This window comes from Poecilia formosa, unplaced genomic scaffold (assembly GCF_000485575.1).
Source record: "Poecilia formosa unplaced genomic scaffold, Poecilia_formosa-5.1.2 Scaffold192, whole genome shotgun sequence".
NCBI classification, from domain to species: Eukaryota; Metazoa; Chordata; class Actinopteri; order Cyprinodontiformes; family Poeciliidae; genus Poecilia; species Poecilia formosa.
In genome coordinates, this window is record NW_006800131.1 from 613,313 (window position 1) to 634,893 (window position 21,581).

At 39.5% G+C, this 21,581-nt stretch overlaps 1 protein-coding gene across 1 annotated transcript; it reads left to right on the forward strand.

Moving 5' to 3' along the window:
* Window positions 1-19: 19 nt before the first annotated feature.
* Window positions 20-20,966, forward strand: plekho1a (pleckstrin homology domain containing, family O member 1a). Its single transcript, XM_007566529.2, has 10 exons — window positions 20-308; window positions 2,113-2,262; window positions 12,259-12,399; window positions 15,597-15,701; window positions 15,776-15,877; window positions 15,953-16,252; window positions 17,301-17,398; window positions 19,060-19,222; window positions 19,296-19,408; window positions 20,073-20,966. The coding sequence occupies exons 1-10, from the start codon at window positions 282-284 to the stop codon at window positions 20,854-20,856; spliced, it is 1,983 nt and encodes a 660-aa protein (XP_007566591.1). The 5' UTR covers window positions 20-281; the 3' UTR covers window positions 20,857-20,966.
* The last annotated feature ends 615 nt before the right edge of the window (window positions 20,967-21,581 follow it).

Consider the following 21,581-nt stretch of genomic DNA (forward strand, 5'->3'; position numbering starts at 1 on the left):
GAGCGCGCGTGCTCGAAGCCAAAGAGCATCTGCTTCAAAGCGGTCCGCGCACGCGCAGGAGGGAAGGATGCAGCCTGTGTTCAGACAACAGCCGCGGCTCTGAGGAGGAGACACAACCGGCGTGGACCCGAGTGGACGCGGCGGCACCGACACCAGGACCTCACCGGGGACCGGAGCGACCAGAGTCCGGGCTGCAGCTCCCTCCGGGCCGGACCGAACCTCCTCCTTCTTCCCCAGCGCTCCGACTGAGCGGTTCCCACCGGGAGTGAAGAGGAGGGAGGATGAAGAAAAGCAACCAAAGCAGACGGGTCAGTCAGACACGTTTTATTCTTTAGTTTTATATTTTTATTTTTAGCTTTGGAGTCAGTTTTAAACATTCATCCGGGTTTAAGTTGTTTTAATGTTTAATTGGGCAGAAAGCAGAGTATAAATATGAAAATAAATCCCTCAGATTTCTGATCAGGTTCGTTATTTATCAATATTCATCACGCTGCTCCATTGAAATTCCTAATCACTGCCACGTTTCCGTCAATAACTTTAACTTAATTTACATCCAATTGATGAATTAATGAATAAACATTTTTGTTACATATTTATTAGTCGTCTATTGTGTAAATAAATTAAGTTTAATTATATTTTTTCAGCCTTTTTTTGTTTTTATGTTTTCACCCAGGTTTTGTTTATCTGGTCAGTTAAACATTTTAATTTTGAGTCAATATTGCATGACATTTCACCATCATTTAGGTTTTGGGATCCTCAGATTAACGCTTCACACACATTCTGAGGAGGAAATTTTTTTTATTTTTTTAACTAAACTAATTTAAAGATGGAGTCAGAAATTGTGGGAAAAATCTTCAAATGTTCTTCTTCGTCTTCCCCTCCAGATAAATAACTGGAATCCTGAAACCTGTTATTGTCAGATCAGAGGATAAAAAACATCCCAAACCACTTTGAGCTCAACTTTCATGTCTTTTTTTGTTGTTTCTTTGAATTTTTCCCTTTGAAAGTTTTTCCCGTCAGGTCCTGTTGCTTCCCGTTTCCTGGTCGGTTTCATTTCGTCTCTTTCTCTCTGCAGCACTTCGCCCAGCTTTCTTTTTCCTCTTACTTCTGTCAGAGTCGGGCTGTTATGCAATTAAAGTAGGTCAGACTGACGGAGAGCAGTGAGATCATGACAAACACGATCATCGTGAAGATTTGCACTCCTCCATCAGTCGCACGTTATTCCTCCTCTTCACTTCTCCCTCGCCTTTCTTCCTCTTCTTCTACTCTCAGACCAAAGCTTTACCTTTTAACTTTGTTTTTTCTCATTTTTTAAAATCTACTTTCATCTGGTTTTTCAGTCATTCTTCATTTTTTAACCTAAAAATAAGATTAATTGATCTTCTTATGAGTTTAATCCTTTTGTTTGTTTGTTTGTGAAATTAAAATATTTATTTTCCTCGTTTATGCAATAATCACACACTAATAACACAAATTAATTCTTTATAGACCTGCAACTCTATTATTTTGGTTATAAAATAATCTATCGATTAATCTGACGATGGATAATTGGATAAAAAATTGCCACATTCTGCTGATTTTAAATTTAAACCTTTTTTTCTACAATATTAAAAATACATTAATAGAAACAAACAACTACATTTTATTGCCTAAAATGAATAACATAGCATTCCTTTGAACACCTGATCATTTATTAAATAAAAATACTTCAACACTTCCTACTTAATGTATCAGTACAATTTAGGATTGATCTGTTGATTATCTTTTGGATTAAATCTAATAATTGGATTGATAGACAATTATTTTAACAAATGATTAATCACGATTAATCATTTCATCCCTAGAAGGATATATTTGAGGAGTTTTTTTATATCTTAAATTCATCATTTATTTATTTATTTCTGCAGTTTTGGCTTAATTACTTCTCTGAGTACGTTGTTTTTTCAGCAAATTATCTTTTTTTTAAGTTAACGATAATCGATTACTAAATTAGTTGACACTTATTTTGATAATCGATTAATCTGATCTATAATTATCTGACTTGTTGGTGTCATGTTGGCTGTGAACTTGTGGTTTCTCTTGTTTTGTTTTTATCTTCTTCTTCTGTTTCAGGGCTTGCAGGACTCCGGTCCGCTCGCCGTCCAGCAGCCGGAGAAGGCAGGTTGGATCAGGAAGTTCTGCGGTCGAGGGATTTTCAGGGAGCTGTGGCGGAGCAGGTACCTGGTGCTGAAGGGAGATCACCTCTACATCTCAGACAAGGAGGTGAGGAACGAGCGAAACGGAAACATAGTTAATGGGACGGCACTGGGAGGACTGGGAGTCGTTTTGCCTGATGGGTTCTGGGCCTGGAGCTTCAGCAGCTGTTTGGTGTCAGCGACCTCACTGTGGGTTAGTGTCAGAGAGAGACGGAGACGGTTTGTGTCCTGGAGCGACAGCGGAGATTAGCAGCAGCGACTGACTCAGGAGTCAGACGCGATGTTGGAGAGTGAAACAGAAACTCCCAGAGTTTGTGTTCCTCTAGCGGCGACCTATCCTTGGACAGGTTGGGCCGGGTCTGTGGTCCAAACACGTTCGTTACGGTTTTTTCACAAAATCATTTTTAGATTAAAAGATTTCAGTGTTCTCAGTTCTGACTGTTTTGAGCTCCTTTCAGAATGAGCTGTTTTAGGGCGCTGTCACTTTAAATCCAAATGAGCAGCTGCTGGCCACGCCCCCCAGCTCAGCGTTTACATTCATATGTGAAAATGGCTCCTTCTTTCCCAGCAGCTACCGAAGGGCGCATACTGCGGTTAAACCAGATGACCAAATGTGCTGGAGTTCCACCTGGGTTGCTAGGTAACGGACTGGAGTTCCACCTGGGTTGCTAGGTAACGGACTGGAGTTCCACCTGGGTTGCTAGGTAACAGACTGGAGTTCCACTTGGGTTGCTAGGTAACGGACTGGAGTTCCACTTGGGTTGCTAGGTAATGACATAAAACCCTATTTTTGAAATGCCTAATTTTTCAGACACCAAAAATCATTAGCTCATTGTCAAAATTGTGGCGGTGTGTTTTTTCTAAGTGGCTGTTTTTAGAAGCAATACAAGCCCAAATGGAAGTACAAAAACATGAATCCTAACACTTACAAATCCATGTAAATGCTGATTCATTTATTTTTTTACTTGTTGAGCTTCAAATGGACTTCAAATGAAATATTTTCCCAAACCAAGACACCTAAAGAGAAGAAGCATGTAACTGTAAAGATTAAAAAAAACACTAAATAAACTCATAATTAAAACTCAAGACAACCACATAGATGTATATAAAATCACAAAGACAAACAAATCATAAAATAAAAACAATAACAAAAATCTTCCAAGCACCAAAAAGACACAAAATAACAAAGCTGAGAATAGATTAAAAAACATCCATAAAACAACATCGATACACCAAAATCAAGAATAAAAACAACCAGAAAGTAATTAAAAATAGATTTGAAAGGAATAGAAAGAACTATAATTTTTTGACTGTGGTAAATTACTTGTTTTATGGCAACAGCAACTAGTTAAACAGTCCAATAAAAATATGGATATAGTCGATGAATATTTGCATCCTTGGTAAATTACATGGGTCAAACATTTGTGATGTTGATTAAAATCTTGATAAATCTAAGAATCTCCAGTAAAATCAGGATGTGACTTTGTTTGTTTGTCAGTTGATGTAAAATGTAAGTTTTAGTGAGACGAGGGAGGAACGATGTCCTGTAATCTGTTTTTACTTCCAGCTCAGATGATGGCCGGTCGGCTCTGAAACATGAGCTTTTCACCTGAACCGACCTCATCAAGTTCCTGTTGTATGAAAATCCAACATCCTCTTTAGAGAAACTGCTTCACATCAGTTTTAATCTTTTTATTGCTCTGTGGTAGACAAATTCACTAATGTTAACGGAGACCAACATGCTTCCTTTAACAGGTTAGGATTAATCTACGGACTGCACATAACATCCATTTCATTTGATTTCACAAAATCATTCCTACCTAATGAGATTTTAGTCTGGTCAGTTCTGCCTATTTTGAGCTGTTTTAGGGCATCTTATCTCTTTAAGTCCAAATAAGTCACGCCTCCAACTCAATATTTAGCCTTTCATGTGAAAATGGCTGCAAACAGAAGCACAATTTTACAACGACTGATCTTTGAAAAGCAGAAGTAAAGCCTCCTGCACAAACAACAACAAATCACTTGTCTTTTCCAGCAGCCATTGTACAGCAGTAAAACCAGCTGACCAAACATGCTTGAACTCCAGCTGGGTTGCTAGGTAACGGACTGGGCTTGGCTGGGGTTGCTAGGTAACAGCTTGGTGATTTGTAATATTACATTTCAAAGGTTTTTGAAATGGCTCTTTTTCCAGACACTAAAAATCTTTAACTTGTTCCCAAAAACTAGCTGTGCTGGGTCTTTTAAGCTCTTGGTTGCTTTTAGAAGCAGTCGAGACCCAAATGAAAGCACAAAAACCTGAAAAATGTGAATTTAACATAATTGGTCCCCTTTAATGCCGCGTGGTTTGACTGCAGGCCGTTTGTTCGTGTCGGGAATCAGATGAACCTTCCTGTCAGTGAGGCAGTTTGGATCCTAAGTGCCGAGTGTTCTCACTGATTCTGTTTTTGCTCCAGCATTACGTAACTGTTATGCAGCTCCACACACAGGCTGCGGGACGCTGAGTCAGACTTTCTCAAACACTTTCTTCTGAGTTTTGCATCTCAGCTGGTTTTATCTCTGCAGAGTGCAGACAGGCAGATCTGAGGAGGTGGAGGCCGTCTGTCGGCGAGGAGTTTGAACAATAAAAACGGCTTCAACAGTTGGTCAATTTGTTTCTGTTGTTTTGTTTTTTCCCAGCATAAGAAGGAGCTGTTCATTCATTAGTTTAAATTCACTTTAAATGATTTAAATCACGTGTCAAACTCCAGGCCCGGGGGCCAAATATGGCCGCCGTAGCTTTTAATGTGGCCCTCGAGACTCCAGATGACATCAGGAAGTCCTTTCAGTTCTTTACAAATCTGTAAGATTCACAAAATCAACAGATCCCCAAATTTTTTCTGATTTTACTGTAATTATTTCTCAAAATTGGTGAAAAACATTTAGTTTCAATGACTCAGCATTACTTAATGTGAAGTTATAGTTCCTGATTGATACGGCGATTAATAAAAAGTCACATTTAGCATAAATATAATAAAAATTCATCAGAAATCTTTCTAATTTAGCACCACAAATTCTGATTCTGATTGCAAAAAAAACGCAAAAAAATCACAAAATCGTGGTTGGGCTGATCAGCGTGAAAATATGTTTAATTTAATTATAAGAAATACTTACTGAATGTTGAAACAAACAGCAGTTTATTGATATTTTAACAGATATTTTAATGGGTTTTATCAACAGATTCAGGCTCAACCGGCCCTTTAAGAGGAACTTTAAGAGTTAAATGATTGAACACTGGAGCTGGAGGACATTTAAAAAAATAAAATAAATAAATAAAACAGCAGAAACAACAAATAAAATTAATTATAAAGTCTCAGTAAACAAATTGTCCTTTAAAAAAATGTTTATTTGAGACCAAAACACCAGAGTGAAGAGTTTAGCCATCTAGTTTTTGGTAGAAATAGAGAAAATAGAGAAAATTGTTACATAAGGCAAAGGGAAATTATTGAGTTTGTTATCACCTGTTTATCATCTGACTTATTGATTTATTGCTTAATTGCGACAGGCCTGATCACACCTCAACTGAAAGCAGAAACTATTAAAACCTGATCTAATGGGACAGAGAAGTGGAAAGATTACAGAGAGTAATATAAAACCAGAAAGAAGAAAATCACAAACTGGCTGCAAACACAAACTCTGCAGAAGGTTAAATACTGATAACATCTTCCATAAGACCAGAGTCCGTTCGTCCGCTGCTTTAAAAATAGACATTTCCATGCGGATGCAGAGTCAGGAATAAAGTGCGTTTCTGCTGAGAGGTTCTGTTTGTGTGTTCGGCTCTATTTTAGCTGCAGAAACTCGTGTTCCTGTTATTGTTGCCGAGGCCGGCCGATCGGACCGAGCGGCGTCATAATGACTCACCCTAACCCAGTTACCGCTGCAGCAGGGAGCTTCATCTCATTATTTACATCGTAAATCGTTAGATTTCTGGGTAAAGACGTGCTCAGGGGTGGGAAGAAAACAAGTTTGAGGCGTGAATGAGAAGCTGTAAATCACTGCAATCTGCTCTGAAGCGGTGAAACGAGCCTGCCTGTGTTTCCTGTAATTACATATTTATTTCACTGCGAGTCTCGGGGATCCGTCCTGTTTCTGTGTCTCAGAATGACCCGGGTCCGCTAACTACTGCAGCCAGAGGCGCTGTGTGTGTGTGTGTGTGTGTGCGTGTGTGTGTGTGTTGGATTTCTATTTTTAAAGGTAGCAGTTTTACTCTGAAACTAAAGCAGAGAAGACATTCCTCCCTCATGCAGATCTTTCTCATGAAAAATGCAGATAATTGATCATCCGGACATCCAGAGCTCCTGTTTTTGTCTCGTATTTTCTGAAGCGTCTCCATGTCGGCGGCGCTGAGGCTCAGGCTCCATGTAAATAGTATAGATTGTGGTATTGATAATGGTATTGATGGCTTCTCAACATGTGACTGCCATGAACCCTGCAGCCATTAAACACAACATCTGACACAGAGGAATGTTAAATCATCCTCATTATGATCAAGAAATGGAACAATTTTATACATTTAAAGGTTTCTGAGTGTTTAAGAAGCGACTTTTATTCATTTGTGTTACAGTTTTGTGTTACTATTAGCTCATAAAACGTCTCAAGTTCAACAAACTCGTTTTAAATTAATCCATAAACTGCAAAGTTATCACATTTAAATGAAATATTGCCAATATTTCATCAACATTCATCATCCCAGAGAATACTTGTAACATGAAAGCACAAACATATAGAGATTTATTATTTTAAGCCACTAAAAAGCTGCTTTAAACTTTTTTATACTATTTGGTTTGGAGCAAAAAACCCCCTGAAATTAATCATTAAATAAGATTTTCTCTATTATTATTGAAAGGGAAACAAAATGTCTCTAATATATGTCACAGTAACTGACATATAATTGTCCCAGAAGTTAATGAAATAAACGATAATATTGTTGTGTTGAGACCATTTTCAGGTAATAATGATCCAATAATGTGAGATTCTCAAAGATCAATAAACTTTAAATTCTAATGAATATTTAACACTGAAGCACATTTCAAATATCCAAAATAAATAACAGAAATAACAAGTAAAATTAATTATAAAGTCTCTGTAAACAAAATTATCCTTTAAAAAAGTGACTTATTGAGATCAAATCACCAGACTGGAAACTTTTATCATCCAGTTTTTAGTAGAAAGAGACAAAAGAAAAAAACAACAGTAAATCATGCAAATAGAAATTATTAGGCTCGTTTTAATTTATATGCAATTAACTGATTTATTGACACAGAACTGCTCTCAGATATATAATATTGACTTTCTGCGTCTCTTTTACTTGGATTTCTCTTTTCTTCTTAATTTCTTGCATTTTATGTTTTTCTGATTATAATTTTTGTATTTTTTCCAGTTTAATTTTCTGAATTTTTATGCCGTCTTTTGTTTTGCAGCATTTGGTTCTGACACCAGCTGCGACAGAAAATCCCGTCTCTAATCGATTACAGATGCAGCCGTGTTCTCCTTGACTCGTTTCAGCTCCAAATGCAAATCAGCGACTGCATGGCATGAGTATCATGCTGCATCCGACTGGAACAATGATTTAGATTTGAGTCTTTTTTATCTATTCTTGTGAGACCTGCTGGACAAAGAAAGAAGAACTGACCCAGTTTAATAGACGTTCTGCGTTTCCTCGTTTCCACTGAGCGGTTTGCTGTTTTATGGAGAGAGTTCCCATTTGGACTCAAACTGGAACCAAATGCTTAACGTGGCGTCACCAGTGTGATAAAAACGTGATGCAATTGAATCTTGTTCTTCTTCCTCCCAATCAATAATGGACTGTTATGTAATCGGCACCAGTGCCCAAAGGAACAAATGTAGAAAAAATGGGTAAATGTCACCAACTAAACCATTTATGAATCAATTAAGCTTCATTGTACAGCCATTGTTTGTTTTTGTGAAAATTGTAAGACATATAAAACATGTTTATTTGCCAGTTACCAACAACAAGTCAAACAAAATGCCAGTTGTACATAGAGGCTGTCAAGCAGATGGTCATGAATCTCGAACTTCTGGAGAATCGTCTTCGTACGCGCAGCTCTCTAGATATTTGAGTCATAATTAAGAAGTTCTTGGAGGAAGCATCCAGTTGGAGTTTGTCCATTTGGCTTCATGAATGTGAAACAGGGAGCAGCAACTGACCAAATGTAGGAGTTCCGCTAAGGGTTGCTAGGTAACAAACTGCTGGGGTTGCTAGGTAATGGGCTGGGCTCTGCTGTGGTTGCTAGGTAACGGGCTGGGCTCTGCTGTGGTTGCTAGGTAACGGGCTGGGGTTGCTAATTTGTAACCTAAATCCTGGGATTCCTCTTATATCTATATTCTCTCTGTTACAGCATAATCTGGTCCTTTGGTTCATTTGAAGAAATAATTCTGGATTATTTTTAAACGTACATAGACAAAGTGTAACATATTTATTTATGTTATAAGACAGTGTTATAATTCTCTTAATGAATAATAAATCTCATAATTTAGTTCAAATATTACAAGGAATCACGGGACTGTAAGATATTTTCACTGTCAGAGACAAAAAAGCCAAACAAAACATTTGTTTTTATAATAATCACAACTTTTAGCCTTATTGGTGTTTATGTGAAATACTAACTTATTACTCTCTTTACATTTACTTGGCTTTTTTTAAGAAGCCAAGCAAAATGTGGTCAAACAGTTTTTATCTTCATTTTTTGTTATTCTCTTTAAATCATATATTATTTTTACGATTACACTGAAATATAAAAATAAAACAAAATAGATAAAAATTACCCTTCCTGGAAGTATTTCTATTAGCGCATGTGTGAATTAGTGGCTAGCTCAGGCTGTAACAGGTAATAATAGTTAATATATCATTGGAATAATAAAAACAAACAAAGTAAAAAACAAAAAAGTGTAAAAATAAAGAGTGGCTTGCTTAGATAAAGTTCCCTGTTGCTGGTTTCATTTATTCAGAGCCGCTGCTCCAGCAGAGTTAGGTTTTGTTAAATATGAATAAATGTCTCTTCCTCTCAGTTAAACTCAGCTGGTTTTCCTTTTTGCTCGGAAGCTTTCACCAAATTAACTTTTTAAAGTTGAACGAAGTGAAAATTCGACGGATGAATGAAACATGGAGCAAGGCGACTCATTTTTCCACACTGAATCGCCTCCTGACTCGTTTTCACTAAACCAACAGCTTCGCCTGCACAGAGGAACCAGAACCAAATTTAATAAAAATAACACTGCAAAACATCCATATTTATTCTAATAAACACTCTGTCCCACCATTGACTTAATGCAGTAAAGATTTTCTTCTTTACATCTTGAACAGACGGTATTTATTTATCTGAATGAAACGAGTCAAAATCTTCAAGCTAATGAGCCAGATGTTCGACCTGAATGTGAAAAATATGAACTGGAATGGAAACAGCTGCTCTTATTTGTGTGAAATGATCAATAATTCAGTTTAAAAAGCTGTTTTCAATATGATTTATTATTATTAAACATTATAGAAGATTGGGTCATGGGTCAAACAGCCACACATATTTTTTATCATTAGATTAAACACAATTAAAAACATTTTACCTCCCAGACAGTAGAAAAGCTCCGATAACAGCGGAGCCACAAGGTGGAGGTCTGGATCGGTCCTTTGGTTCCAGGTTTCTTCATGAAATCGGTGAGCAGCTGGGTGGAACCAGATGGTACAAACTGTGGTACAAACACAAGCTTATTTCTGTGTCATTGACTCTGAGCTAAACGAGCAGCAGAGACAGATGTGCACGAGTTTCTAAATCAAGAAGAAATGCTTTAAAACACCACTTACTGGGGATTTTTTTTTTTTACCTTTTTTTAATACACAAAATTCACTTTTTGCACATTTTTGGATTTCCATTTGGATCTCTGCTCTTTAAAAAAAAAATACACCCAGACATTTTTTGGTAATACGTTGATGTTTTTGGTGTCTGGAATGAGCCGTTTTATAAATGTCCAATTTATTGAGTCACATTTGACGGATACCTCACCGTTACCTAGGAACCCAAGCTGAGCTCCAGCATGACTGGTGAGCTGGTTTTACCACTCACTGTATGCGCTGAACAATGGCTACTGGAAAAGCCAAATGCTTAGTTGTTGGCTTACCTTGCGTAACCACTTGCTGGATTCTTGTTGGCTGTGCAGGAGGCTCCACTTCTGCTCTTCAAAGATGTACGGTTGCATAATTGTGTTTGATGCAGATGCAGTACGTGAGGTTGATTGACAGTGCTAAGACCCTCCTCCTGGCTCTGATTGGTTGTTTTTGATAGAGAGCTGGAAATTGATCTTTTCACTGATTATTGGTTTCATATCAAACTGTCACGACATGGCGACAGTTTTAACAAATATGGGAAAGACAAATTTTGTAAAAGCTACTTAATGGAGCTTTGATATCATGACTGTAACATTATAAGTTTACTTTTCTAAATAGAAAATAATCCTATCCTGGCCCTTATATTTTGCCATAAAGTTGACCTGGTTTCAAAGTCCAAATAACAAATAAAACGCTGAATAAAACGCTCATCAAACAAGATGGGGGCCTTGGAGGCGCTGGCGTCACTCTGATCTGTGGAAACCCAATGACTGCACGTGACAAAAATGCAGATTTTCAAAAAAAGTAAATCTTCTAGAACCAAAACTTTGATTAAACACTGACTGATTTATCATCCTTAGGTTAGCTACACTTTTGGGTGCTTATTTTTTGTGAAAGTCTCATCACCGCTCAGTGTCTCGCTCTGAATTTTAAACTTTACATGGTTCCTTTAATGGAACCATTAAACATGGATTTTGCTTCCCTAGCAGAAGCTGCTGCCAAACATCTGGATTAAGCAGTGGTGATGTAATCTAGGACTGTATAAATAAATCCATTCAGCGATATATATCGATATTTTCCGCCCTCAGAAAGTATCGATTTTTCATCCTCGAGTATCGATCCGTTAAACCATAGAGGTCCATAGCCTGACAGCTCTTTTTAATGTCTAGTTTGTTACGGCGTAGCAGCAAGACTCCGCCTCCCTCAGTCTCACTTTCAACTCGAGCTTAAAGTGCACATTATAAACTACACACCAGTTTTTAAATTGTGTTAATAGGCCACGTATAACCGGAGTTATGCTAAAATTAGTAAACCATATTTTTCCGAATGTCAGAGAAATGTCAACAGCGCCGCCATTCCCCGGCTTTTCCGATTATGTGAGAGGGAATGAGCTTCCAAACGTACAAAACGAAACATTAGATTCCTGTGTTTCTGGAAATGTAAAATCTTCAGTAAGTAACAATGGGCTGTATTTTGTTGGTGAGGAACGAAGTAAAGTTGCGCAAGTAACCGTGAAAGAGAAGCGGAACGGAGAAGCGGAAAGGAGTAGCGGCGCGAACGGAGCAGCTGCAAAAGCAGTGAAATCGGGAAATTAATGCAAATTTCGACTGGTAGCATTCACTTCGTAATTAGTTTTTAGTTTAGCGGTTTCTGTTCTGTATATAAAGGATTACCTGAAGAATGAACATGGGTTGATAACATCCGGGCGCGCAGCGGCGCTGTGTTTTGAGCAGGAGCCGGAATCGGCGGCGCAGTGAGGATTTCCATGATAACAATGGCTCTGCTCCTGGATTACCATTTAAACTTTTGAGTTTATGTGAAATTAAACATGAATTAAATGACAGAAACTAATTCTCTCACTGCATCTTTGATTCATTTTGTCCAGCTGCAGACTGTTAGACTGTCCAATCAGAGTCAGGTATTGTGTAGTTGGTGCTTTTAATCAGTTTTCAATTAACTAAATTCAAGTTTATGGAACACACAATGTCACTAAAATCACTCTGTCCTTCTAAAATCTTTCAGAAAATCATAAAAATGCACTAAATGGTAGCGAATTGTATTGCTCAACAAATATTGTGATACATATCGTATCGTGGCCAGAATATCGTATATCGTATTGTATCGTGAAATTATTGTATCGCTACACTCCTAATGTAATCTGAGTGTTTCTTTCTGTGTTGGTGTTTGCAGGTTAAAGATGAGCGTAAAGCCCAGGAGGTGTTTGACCTGGCTGATTACGAGCGCTCAGAGGAGCTGAGGAAGGCGAAGAGTCGGAGCAAGAAGAACCACAGTCGCTTCACGTTGCTGCGCTGCAAGCAGCGAGGAAACACGGTGAGTTCTGCCTGCAGTTTCAGAGACTTTCACACCTGATAACCCGAAAGACTCGGTTCAGTTGGGGAAAAAATCTGCAGCGTTTGTTACATTTTCAGCTGCTGTGGTTCACTTTCACACTGCACTGTGTTAAATGAACCAAAACCTCTGAAAAACCTGTTCCCCTCCTCGCCTGTGGGGGCGCTGCACCAAGAACCACTGAAGGAAACAACACAAAAACATCTAAAGAAGACACTGAGCGCAACTTCCTTCTTCACAAAGTGTAAACAAAAATGGAGTGGCGTCAGATTTTAGCGATTGTAGGATTTCTCTTTTGTCTCTTGGTAAAAAACTACGAGCCATTTCTTCTGCTAGCGCTGAACTCTTGTATTTGTTTTGCTTTCATTTACCCAGAATGCTCTCTGCTATAGTCCACTTCCTGCTTTGAAGCGGTCTCCAAAACACATGAAGGCGGTTTTGGCTTGGATTTAATCAGAGCCACTGATAGACCTTCTGAGGGAAACTACATGGCCTGGCCAAGGTTTTTAGACACAATTTGGTCTGGAGGCCTCGACGTTCATTAGCATAGCTTAGCACACTGCAAAACAAAATATTACCAGGTATTTTTGGTCTAGATTAAAGTGCAAATATCATAGTACACTTGAAGTAATTTAAAACTAACTTACAAGTAGATTTTCAGCAAGATATAGAAGCTTGTTTAAATTTCTAAATATTTATTTTTAAAAGCACTCAGTTCACAGGAAGATTATTTTACTTATAACAAGACATTTTTCCCATATAACTAGTATAAATATTTCTATACTAAGAGAACTAGTATTTTTCATCAAAGTTGAGAGAATATTGACTTTAAATAGGGTTAAAATAGGCTCCTATATTTTGCTTACTTGTAAGTTAGTTTTGTCTTATTTCAAGACATTTGCACCAGAAACTAGACCGATTTTGTGTTTTTGTGGTGTAAATCCACTCTTTAAATTTTACTTAAACCTACACTGTAAAAAAAATCTAATTTATGCAAAAATATATAGTAAAATTCTGGAAACCACAGCTGCCGGTATATTACTGTAAATTAGAAATGTTTTTTTACAGTGTAGAAAAACCATTACTAACATAATAATGAAAGTCAGAACACAATGTGCTGCTTCAGTTATATTCATTCAGGTGAATCCCGGTAAATTAGTAAATAGTTTAAAAAATAACTTATAGAATGTCATTAACTCCATTCTAACAGTGAACAGATATTTAAATTTATTTAAATGATTACAGTTAATGAAAATTGACCGAACACCGAATCGTTTAGTTTTTGTTTCTCCGTGTGAGAAAAGTAATTTTTTCCAGCTGCAGCTCTGCTGAGGCCATGCAGACCCAAATCCACCAGACCATAACTCAGAGCAGAGCGGAGGCTTACTTGCAGATCTTATGATGTCGACGCTGCACAGCTCTAATCGTCCGGTTTCAGCCGACCGGTTTCTTCTGCTCAGATTATCCATTGAAAAGGCTTATGAGGGAAATCCACAGGGTTTACTCTGACTTTAAACTTCAGCTGAAATGATTGGAAGATATGTTTTTCCTTATGACCGGACGTATGTTCATCTGTCACTTCCTGATGCCTCCAGTATTTATAAAGCACTTTTGAAAGTTTTTATTTTGGTTTTTATGTTAATTTTATTTTAGGTAACTTTAAGTTTCCTGGGATGTTTTGATTTGTTAAGAAACTTTAAGAGTTCAGACTTTGACATATCTCAGAAACCTGAGAAAAGAACAAATGTTAAAGAAGATCCGTCTGTCTGTCCATCCATCCGTCTGTCTGTCTGTCTGTCCCTCCGTCCGTCCGTCCATCCATCCATCCATCCATCCATCCACATCCAACCATCCATCCGTCCGTCCGTCAATCCGTCCGTCCGTCCGTCCGTCCGTCCGTCCGTCCGTCCGTCCGTCCGTCCGTCTTTTCTTCTTTGCATGAAAAGCACCAAACATTATCAGAAATCCTGATTTCAGAACCAACAGATCCCCATTAACCTGCACATAATGGCTGCTGAATTGCAGGTTAATTTGTCCTCTCCTTCCTGTTTCTGCTCTTTGTTTTTTTATTGTTTCCTGATCACTAGGCCTGTGTTGTTTTCCTTCCTCCCTCAACCTCCACTTTCTGTCCAGTTTCACAATGTTTTAGTTGAACAATCCGGTCAGGAACCGGAAAGACCTGTCCACAGGGAGATATGTGAGAATGTTACATCAGCTATTTCATGGGCGGTTAGTCTGCATTTATCCTTTCCAGATGTGAAAACTTCCTACAGTTCGTCCTTTCCATGTGTCTCTGCTCGTCTCCGTCTGTCCTCTGCTTCCGGAGATTATGCCGTCCCAACTGTCCAGCCGCCCCATTGGAGCATTTCCCCCATCAGGATTGGTGGATCTAAACGTTTATTTCCCTCCCACTCGCCCTGAGCGGCTCTGAATGGCCGAGCGCTGACCGTTTTTTCTTTACCCCGTGAAAAAGCTTAATCTGCAGAATCCCATTAGTCCGTGAGTTACAGCAGAATAATCCCTGAAACACTTTCACATGCCAGTCTTCTGCTTACTCTTTCTTACAGTCGTGCAAACTCTGAACTGAGGCAGAGGAAACGTGACTGAAACGGCTTTCTCGTGTGTAGTAGATTATGTCTGCTTCAGTTTACAGATTAATATTCTGGAACGTTTTATAAAAAGTCACGAAATCTGCTAGCTAAGAAGGACTTGTAGCCTTCGTGTTTGTTAGTACATGTGCTTACTCTGCCAGTCACCAGAACCTTGATATTCACGTGAAGAGTTCGTACGTTCTTTATGAATCCGTTTAAATATTGATCGTATGCGTCCAATGATTCCAGGTCGTGAATCTCCTCCATGTCGTACAAACTCTTCCTGTTCACTAAGCAGTTATTAACTAACTCGTAGTTTGAGAGCAGAGGCAGCTTGTCCACATCGTCTGACATATTTTCCTTCTCATACGGGTTGGTCCTGACAGCAGCCATTTTGTTCTCTTTCTCTTGTACATTGGTGAAGAGTGTCCATGTTTCCTTTTTGTTGGTCTCAAAGCTGTTGGTCCGCTATGCATTGTGCTCGCCTACTAAGATGGAGCAGATTTCTTCCGGTTCAGACTGGTGGGAACTATGTACAGGTCACCTTTAAAACATTGGTCAGAAAAGATTAAACTTCGTCTTTTTCAGGTTCCTAACCTGGTGTTTCTGGCTGTGAGTCCGGAGGAGAAGGAGTCCTGGATCAACACGCTGAACGTGGCTATAATCAGGGCCAAGAACAGAGTTCTAGATGAGGTCTGACCTGGTCTGTCTAGAGGTTTTTAAGGGTTTGAGGTGGAAATGTTGATGTCTTTCCATTGGGCTTTCAGGTGACCATTGAGGAGAACAGCGCTCTGGACCATCTGACCAGAGATCGGGCCAAGATCCCTCACAGCCGCCGGCTGCCGACCAGAGGACACCTCATGGCCGTGGTACAAACATCCCCCTTTCCTCCTGCCTGTTATTCTGGATTACCACCTTTCATGAGATCGTCTCTGAAACCTCAGGCCTCCACATCCTCCCACGGCATGCTGACCCTTGACCTGGTTGCTGAAGAGGACGGTTTCTGCCTTGAATATGACGACGACGAATCCTGGGAGGACAGCTTCCGGGTCGACCTGCAGAAAGAGGGCTCCGGAGGTGGGATAGGGGGTCGTCAGCGGGCAGGAACCGACGTCTCGAAGCTGCGGGTGACGACCAAAGAGCCCAAAGTGAAGACGGGAAGCCTACCGAGAGGCAGCGAGCGCTCCTGGGGCAAACAGCCACACCTGGACGCCTCCAAAGTCCAAAAGAACCAGCAAGTCCAGGTGAGACACTCGCTGTGTTTCATCCATCCGTCATAAGGTTTCTGAGCGAACTTTGAAAATGTCATAAAAAGAAAATGTGAGTTTGTTTTGTTTCCATCTACTGGTTTGAAGAAGGCCTGGATGATAAATAATAGCAATAAATATCGCACAGCATTCTGGGAGATGTAGGCAGAGAGAAGACGTTAGCCTCATGACCAGCCAAGCAATGCTGGTGCACTGTAAAAACACAAAATCTTACAAAGTAATTTTTGTTTAGTTTCTAGAGCAAATATCTTAATACACTTGAAATAAGACAAAACTAATATACAAGTAACTTGTCAGCAAGATATATGAGGTTGTTTTAAGTAAATAATTCCTTAATATTGATGAAAAAGTTCTAGTCTTATTGAAATAACAGGACATTTTCCACATGTTATAAGTGAAATAATCTTCCAATGGAACTAGAACTTTTACCTGGTGAGATTTTGTGTTTTTGCAGTGTGGAATCAACTCACTCATTCTTTGGTTACCTAGCAACACACTCACTCTTTGGTTACCTAGCAACTCACTCATTCTTTGGTTACCTAGCAACTCACTCACTCTTTGGTTACCTAGCAACTCACTCACTCTTTGGTTACCTAGCAACGACCTGTTGAGCAACTGACACAGTAGCAGTTTAAGGTTTCCACTGTGTTTCATAACTACTTAGCGCTGTGGAGTGAAATCTGTGGATAAAACAGGGAAGGTCACATCACCAGCTGGCAGGATTTCAGACACTTAAAACAAAAACTATAGACAATTATCGATATTCATGCATTTTGTTTGGAGCAAATCAACCAGGCTAGCAGGATTTGTCATATGTTGACGCTACGCATGGATGTAAAAATCAGGTTTCACACCAGCATGAACCATCTCACCTGGAAAAACAAGATTTTTGTTTTTTAATTGGTGTGTTTCCATTGAGCTAATTTATTTTTGTAATTCCTATTTGTGCGATTTTATGGTCAGTGGATCATCATCTGTGAACGGGTTATGCCACAAACTGCTGATCTGACCTTTGCCCCTTCAGGTCCTTCAGGCCCAGTCTCGAACGCCGCAGCCAGGGAAGAGGTTCAGCATGCAGGGTCGGAGTCGCTGCGCCTCCATGGATGAAGTCCTGTCCTCCAGGTGAAACATCCATAGATTAATCTCTTATTCTGACTGGAAATTACTAGATAATCATCTTGAAGTGGTTCTTTTTACTGGCTAGAGGCTCTGGATCAAATATTCTAGTAATTTAATTTGATCCACTTTTACAATAACCTAGAGAAATTACAGGTTTTAAAATCAACTCCTTCATCTGCACCATAATCTGGAGGACAAGCAGAGCCTCTGAAAAATTATGGGATTAAAGTCTGAATCCTGACTCAAAACTTTGACTTTAATCTCAGAATTCTGACTTTAATCTCAAAACTTTTACTTTAATCTCAGTATTCTGATTTTAATTTCTGAAGTCTGGCTTTAATCTCAGTCGCCCTAATCCTCTTCAGTTCCAGATATGTCAGATTTAATAAATTTCAGTCACACTGATTTATTTTTTTTTGTTATGTCTAAATATATTAATCGTTATGCTATCAGGAAGGATATTAGAGATTGTCAATTAAATTTTACAGGCACTTTAACAAATCCTGGGATTTTTTGACAATCAATTTAACTCATGCAGGAAAAATGAAATATGAGCACTGAATCTGAAAATGTGTTCACTAATAAAAAAATCATGGCTCATCAAGCAACACAAAAACTGTGAGTACAAATTTGATTCTTAGTGTGATCCCTGTTTGTGCTTTTAACTGTGTATTTGTTTTGGTGGTAAATAACACATTTCCACCTCTACCCTATTTGAATCCCAACTGAGGCGCTTCTGTCTGGATTTTGCATATTCTCATTTTGCATGTATTGGGATTTTCACCGGTTATTCCGGTTTACTAACGGAACCACGTGTTAGTGAGTCAGTGACTCTAATTTGGTTGTTCATGGTTGGTCTGTTGACTTAACCTGGATGTTTCTGTAGTTGGAGCTACTGGATGCATTGATGGGATTTCTCTACTTGGCTTTTGTACTTACTCTTAATTTTATTGCATTATTTATCAGATTGACACAGAGACTTTTTCTTCCTTCCTAAGTTAAAACATTACAGAATCACATTTTTAATAAAGTTACAGCAGCAAGTCTTTACTGAAGTTTATTTGTACTGCAAAAGCACAAAATCTTAAAGAGTATTTGTAGTCTAATTTCTAGTGTAAATATCTTGAAAAAAGACTAAATTAACTTACAATAAACTTTTCAGTAACATATCGGAGCTTGTTTTATGTAAATAATTCCTTAATATTGATGAAAATGTACTAGTTCCACTGAACAGACAGATTATTTTACTTAAAACATGAGAAAAATGTTTTGTTATAAGTGAACTGCCTGTGGAACTAGAACGTGGTTGCTAGGTTACAGGCTGAGCTTGGCTGGGGTTGCTAGGTAACGGTACACAGCCAGTTGATTGCGGGGCTAATATATTTTTTAGCGATATTAAGCAATTATTGACTTAAAACAAGCTCCTGTTTCTTGCTGAAATGCTTTTTGTAAATTAGTTTTGTCTGTTAAGATATTTTCACTAGAAACTACACCAAAAATACTTGGTAAAATTTTGTTTTTGAATTGCACATTTCAACCTAATGACCAGAAAAATAGAACGATCACATAAACTGAAAGGGAACTGAAGGACTTCAGGTGCTCTGAACACACAGAGGCTGATAAATGTTTAATAAGATGATTTGATGCTCAATCTGCTTTTCCAGACCAGCAATGATTCGGTCAGAGTTTCGTTCGGCTCTTCGTCGCTGTCCGACCGAAGAGGAGGCGGGCAGCGGCTCCTCCGCCCAGCCTGTCGGCCAGCTGCAGAGCCTCATCGCCCAGAGGATGCAGAGAGCCCAGGAGCTGCTGGAGGAAATGAGGCTGCAGGTCGGACTTCCTCAGAAACCTCCGTCCCTCCGACTGTAAGCTGTGAAATGATGGTAAATGTCGCTGTTTATAGGAGCTGCAGAAGGCCAAAGCAGAGAGAGAACGAGGCGGCAGCTCAACGTACCTGAAGGGGATCAACTCCCCTCGGCTTCACCACCTCAGGGGCTCAGACTCTCCCCACTCCAGGTTGGTCTCATCACATTCTGTTACAACCAGAGATTATTTTAGTCTGACGATTAATCGATTAATCAAATAAACAAATTCTACAAATTTTTCATTTAAACACTTGTGCCTTTTCCATACAGTATTAGAAATATGTTAAACTATGCAAATAAACAATTCTGTTACTTTTTTAATTAGGAAAATAAATGTTTTATTTCCTAAAATGCAATCTTTAGTGAATTTTAACCGGGTGAATATAAAAAAAATGCCACTTCAGGAGTGGCATTTTGGGTACTCTGGGTTGGGTTTTGGGTAAAAAATATTTATAGATAAAGGTGTTTTTATCTTACTTGCAAAATGTATAAATATTTTGTGCAGTTTGGTTAAATGACTGCTCTCAGTTTGTTGAGGTTTCTTCCAGTAAATGTCCTTTTTTGAGTCTATATCTAGTTTACGATTAATTGATTAATCCAATTAATCCAATTAATGCAAACTGTATTTTGTCCAGCTTTGTTAAATTATTGCTCTGAATAGGTTGTTCTTTTTTCCAACATCTAACTTTTTTGAGTCTGTACAGTGTACTTAACGATTAATTGATTACTAAATTAGTTGACGGATTATTTAAAAAATTCGCTGAATCTGATTAATCGTTTCAGTCCTAGCTGACAGAGTTTCCTGTCATCATCAGCAGATCGTCGGGGTCTCCGAGGAGCAGGAGCAGCGACTCGCCACGCCTCCGGGGCAAAGACTCGCCTCGCCTCAGAGGAAGAGAGTCTCCTCGATCTAAAGCCAAGAAGAACCGCTCCAAAGCCGCCGACTCACCTCGCTCCAGAGGGTCTCACTCTCCTGCAGCTAAAGCCGCCGACTCCCCTCGCCTAAAGGATCCGAGCGGCTCTCCTCGATCGAAGAGCTCCGACGCTCCAAAACCGAAGGGGTCATCGGGTTCCAACAGAAAGGATTATTCTCCTCCACAGAAGACTCCCGAGACGCCGCCATGTTTGAATAGATCCAATTCCTGTCAGGCGGAGGGATCCGGTTCGTTGCAGGGCAGCGAGACCGACTCCCCTCATCTGGGCATCATTAAGGAGAACCAGCAGAACCAAAACTCCCCTGGTCTGCACAGATCCTTCGACTCCGCGCTGCCCAAAACCCCCGACAAACTCCGCGTCTCTCCTCCTCTGGAGCCGCCCGAAGAGGATCAGGAGGTGGAGAGGCGGCGTGCCGAGGCCGAGCGGCTGCTGGAGGAGGCGGTGTCGTCCTGGAAAGAGGCGCAGGAGGTCCTGCAGGAGGTGAAGGAGCTGCAGAGCCAGACGCTGAGGCGGCAGCGCAGGAGGACCTACGAGAAGATGACGACGTCGGCGGCGGCGGCTTTGCAGCCTGCGGCAACCGCGGCAACCGCAGCCGGAGAGGAGGACGACACTCCGGCCTCCCCGACGTCACCGGAGGACGATGAGGAGTCCGAGACTCCTTGATGAGAACAAACATCCGGCAGCGCTTCTCTCCATGCTTACACTGCAAAAAAAACAAAATCTCACCACATTTTTTTGGTCCAATTTCTAGTGAAAATATCTTAGTGCTCTTGAAATAAGACAAAACCAAATTAAATGTAACATTTCTGCTAGAAATAGAGGCTTGTTTTAAGTAAATAATTCCTTATAGTTGACCTACTGTGCTTCTTTGAACAGGATAGGATAGATCTATGGGTTATACAAACAGTTCATTACATGTTTTGCACAAAATCATTATCAGATAATTAGATTTCAGACTGGTAAGCTTTGCCTATTTAGAGTTCCTTCCAGTTGTTTTAGGGCGTCTTGTCACTTTAAATCCCAATATGCTGCTGCTGGCCACGCCCCCAACTCAATGTTTACACTCTCACTTTAAAATGGCTGCAAACAGATACACAGTCATACAACCATACATCTTTGAAAAGCAGAAGTGGAGCCTCCTGCACAATCAACGGGAATGCAGCAAGGGGTTTCTGGATGGGAAGTCAACAAAAAAAAAAAAAAAAAAATTGTCTTTTCCAGCAGCCATTGTACAGCACATAAGAGCAATAAAAAAAGCAAAGCAAACATCCTTGACCTCAGATTGAGTTGCTAAGCAACGGGCAGTGACTGCTGATTTGTGAGGTTACAAACAGACACCAGATAGGTGTTTTTTTAAGCACTTAAACTTTTTAGAAGCAGTAAAAACC

Excerpts from the sequence above, each read along its gene's own strand:
- plekho1a (XM_007566529.2), top strand. The coding sequence starts at position 282 with ATGAAGAAAAGCAACCAAAGCAGACGG. Across the intron at positions 309-2,112 it reads AAAGCAACCAAAGCAGACGG|GGCTTGCAGGACTCCGGTCC; the intron begins GTCAGTCAGACA and ends CTTCTGTTTCAG. Across the intron at positions 15,702-15,775 it reads AGAACAGAGTTCTAGATGAG|GTGACCATTGAGGAGAACAG; the intron begins GTCTGACCTGGT and ends TTGGGCTTTCAG.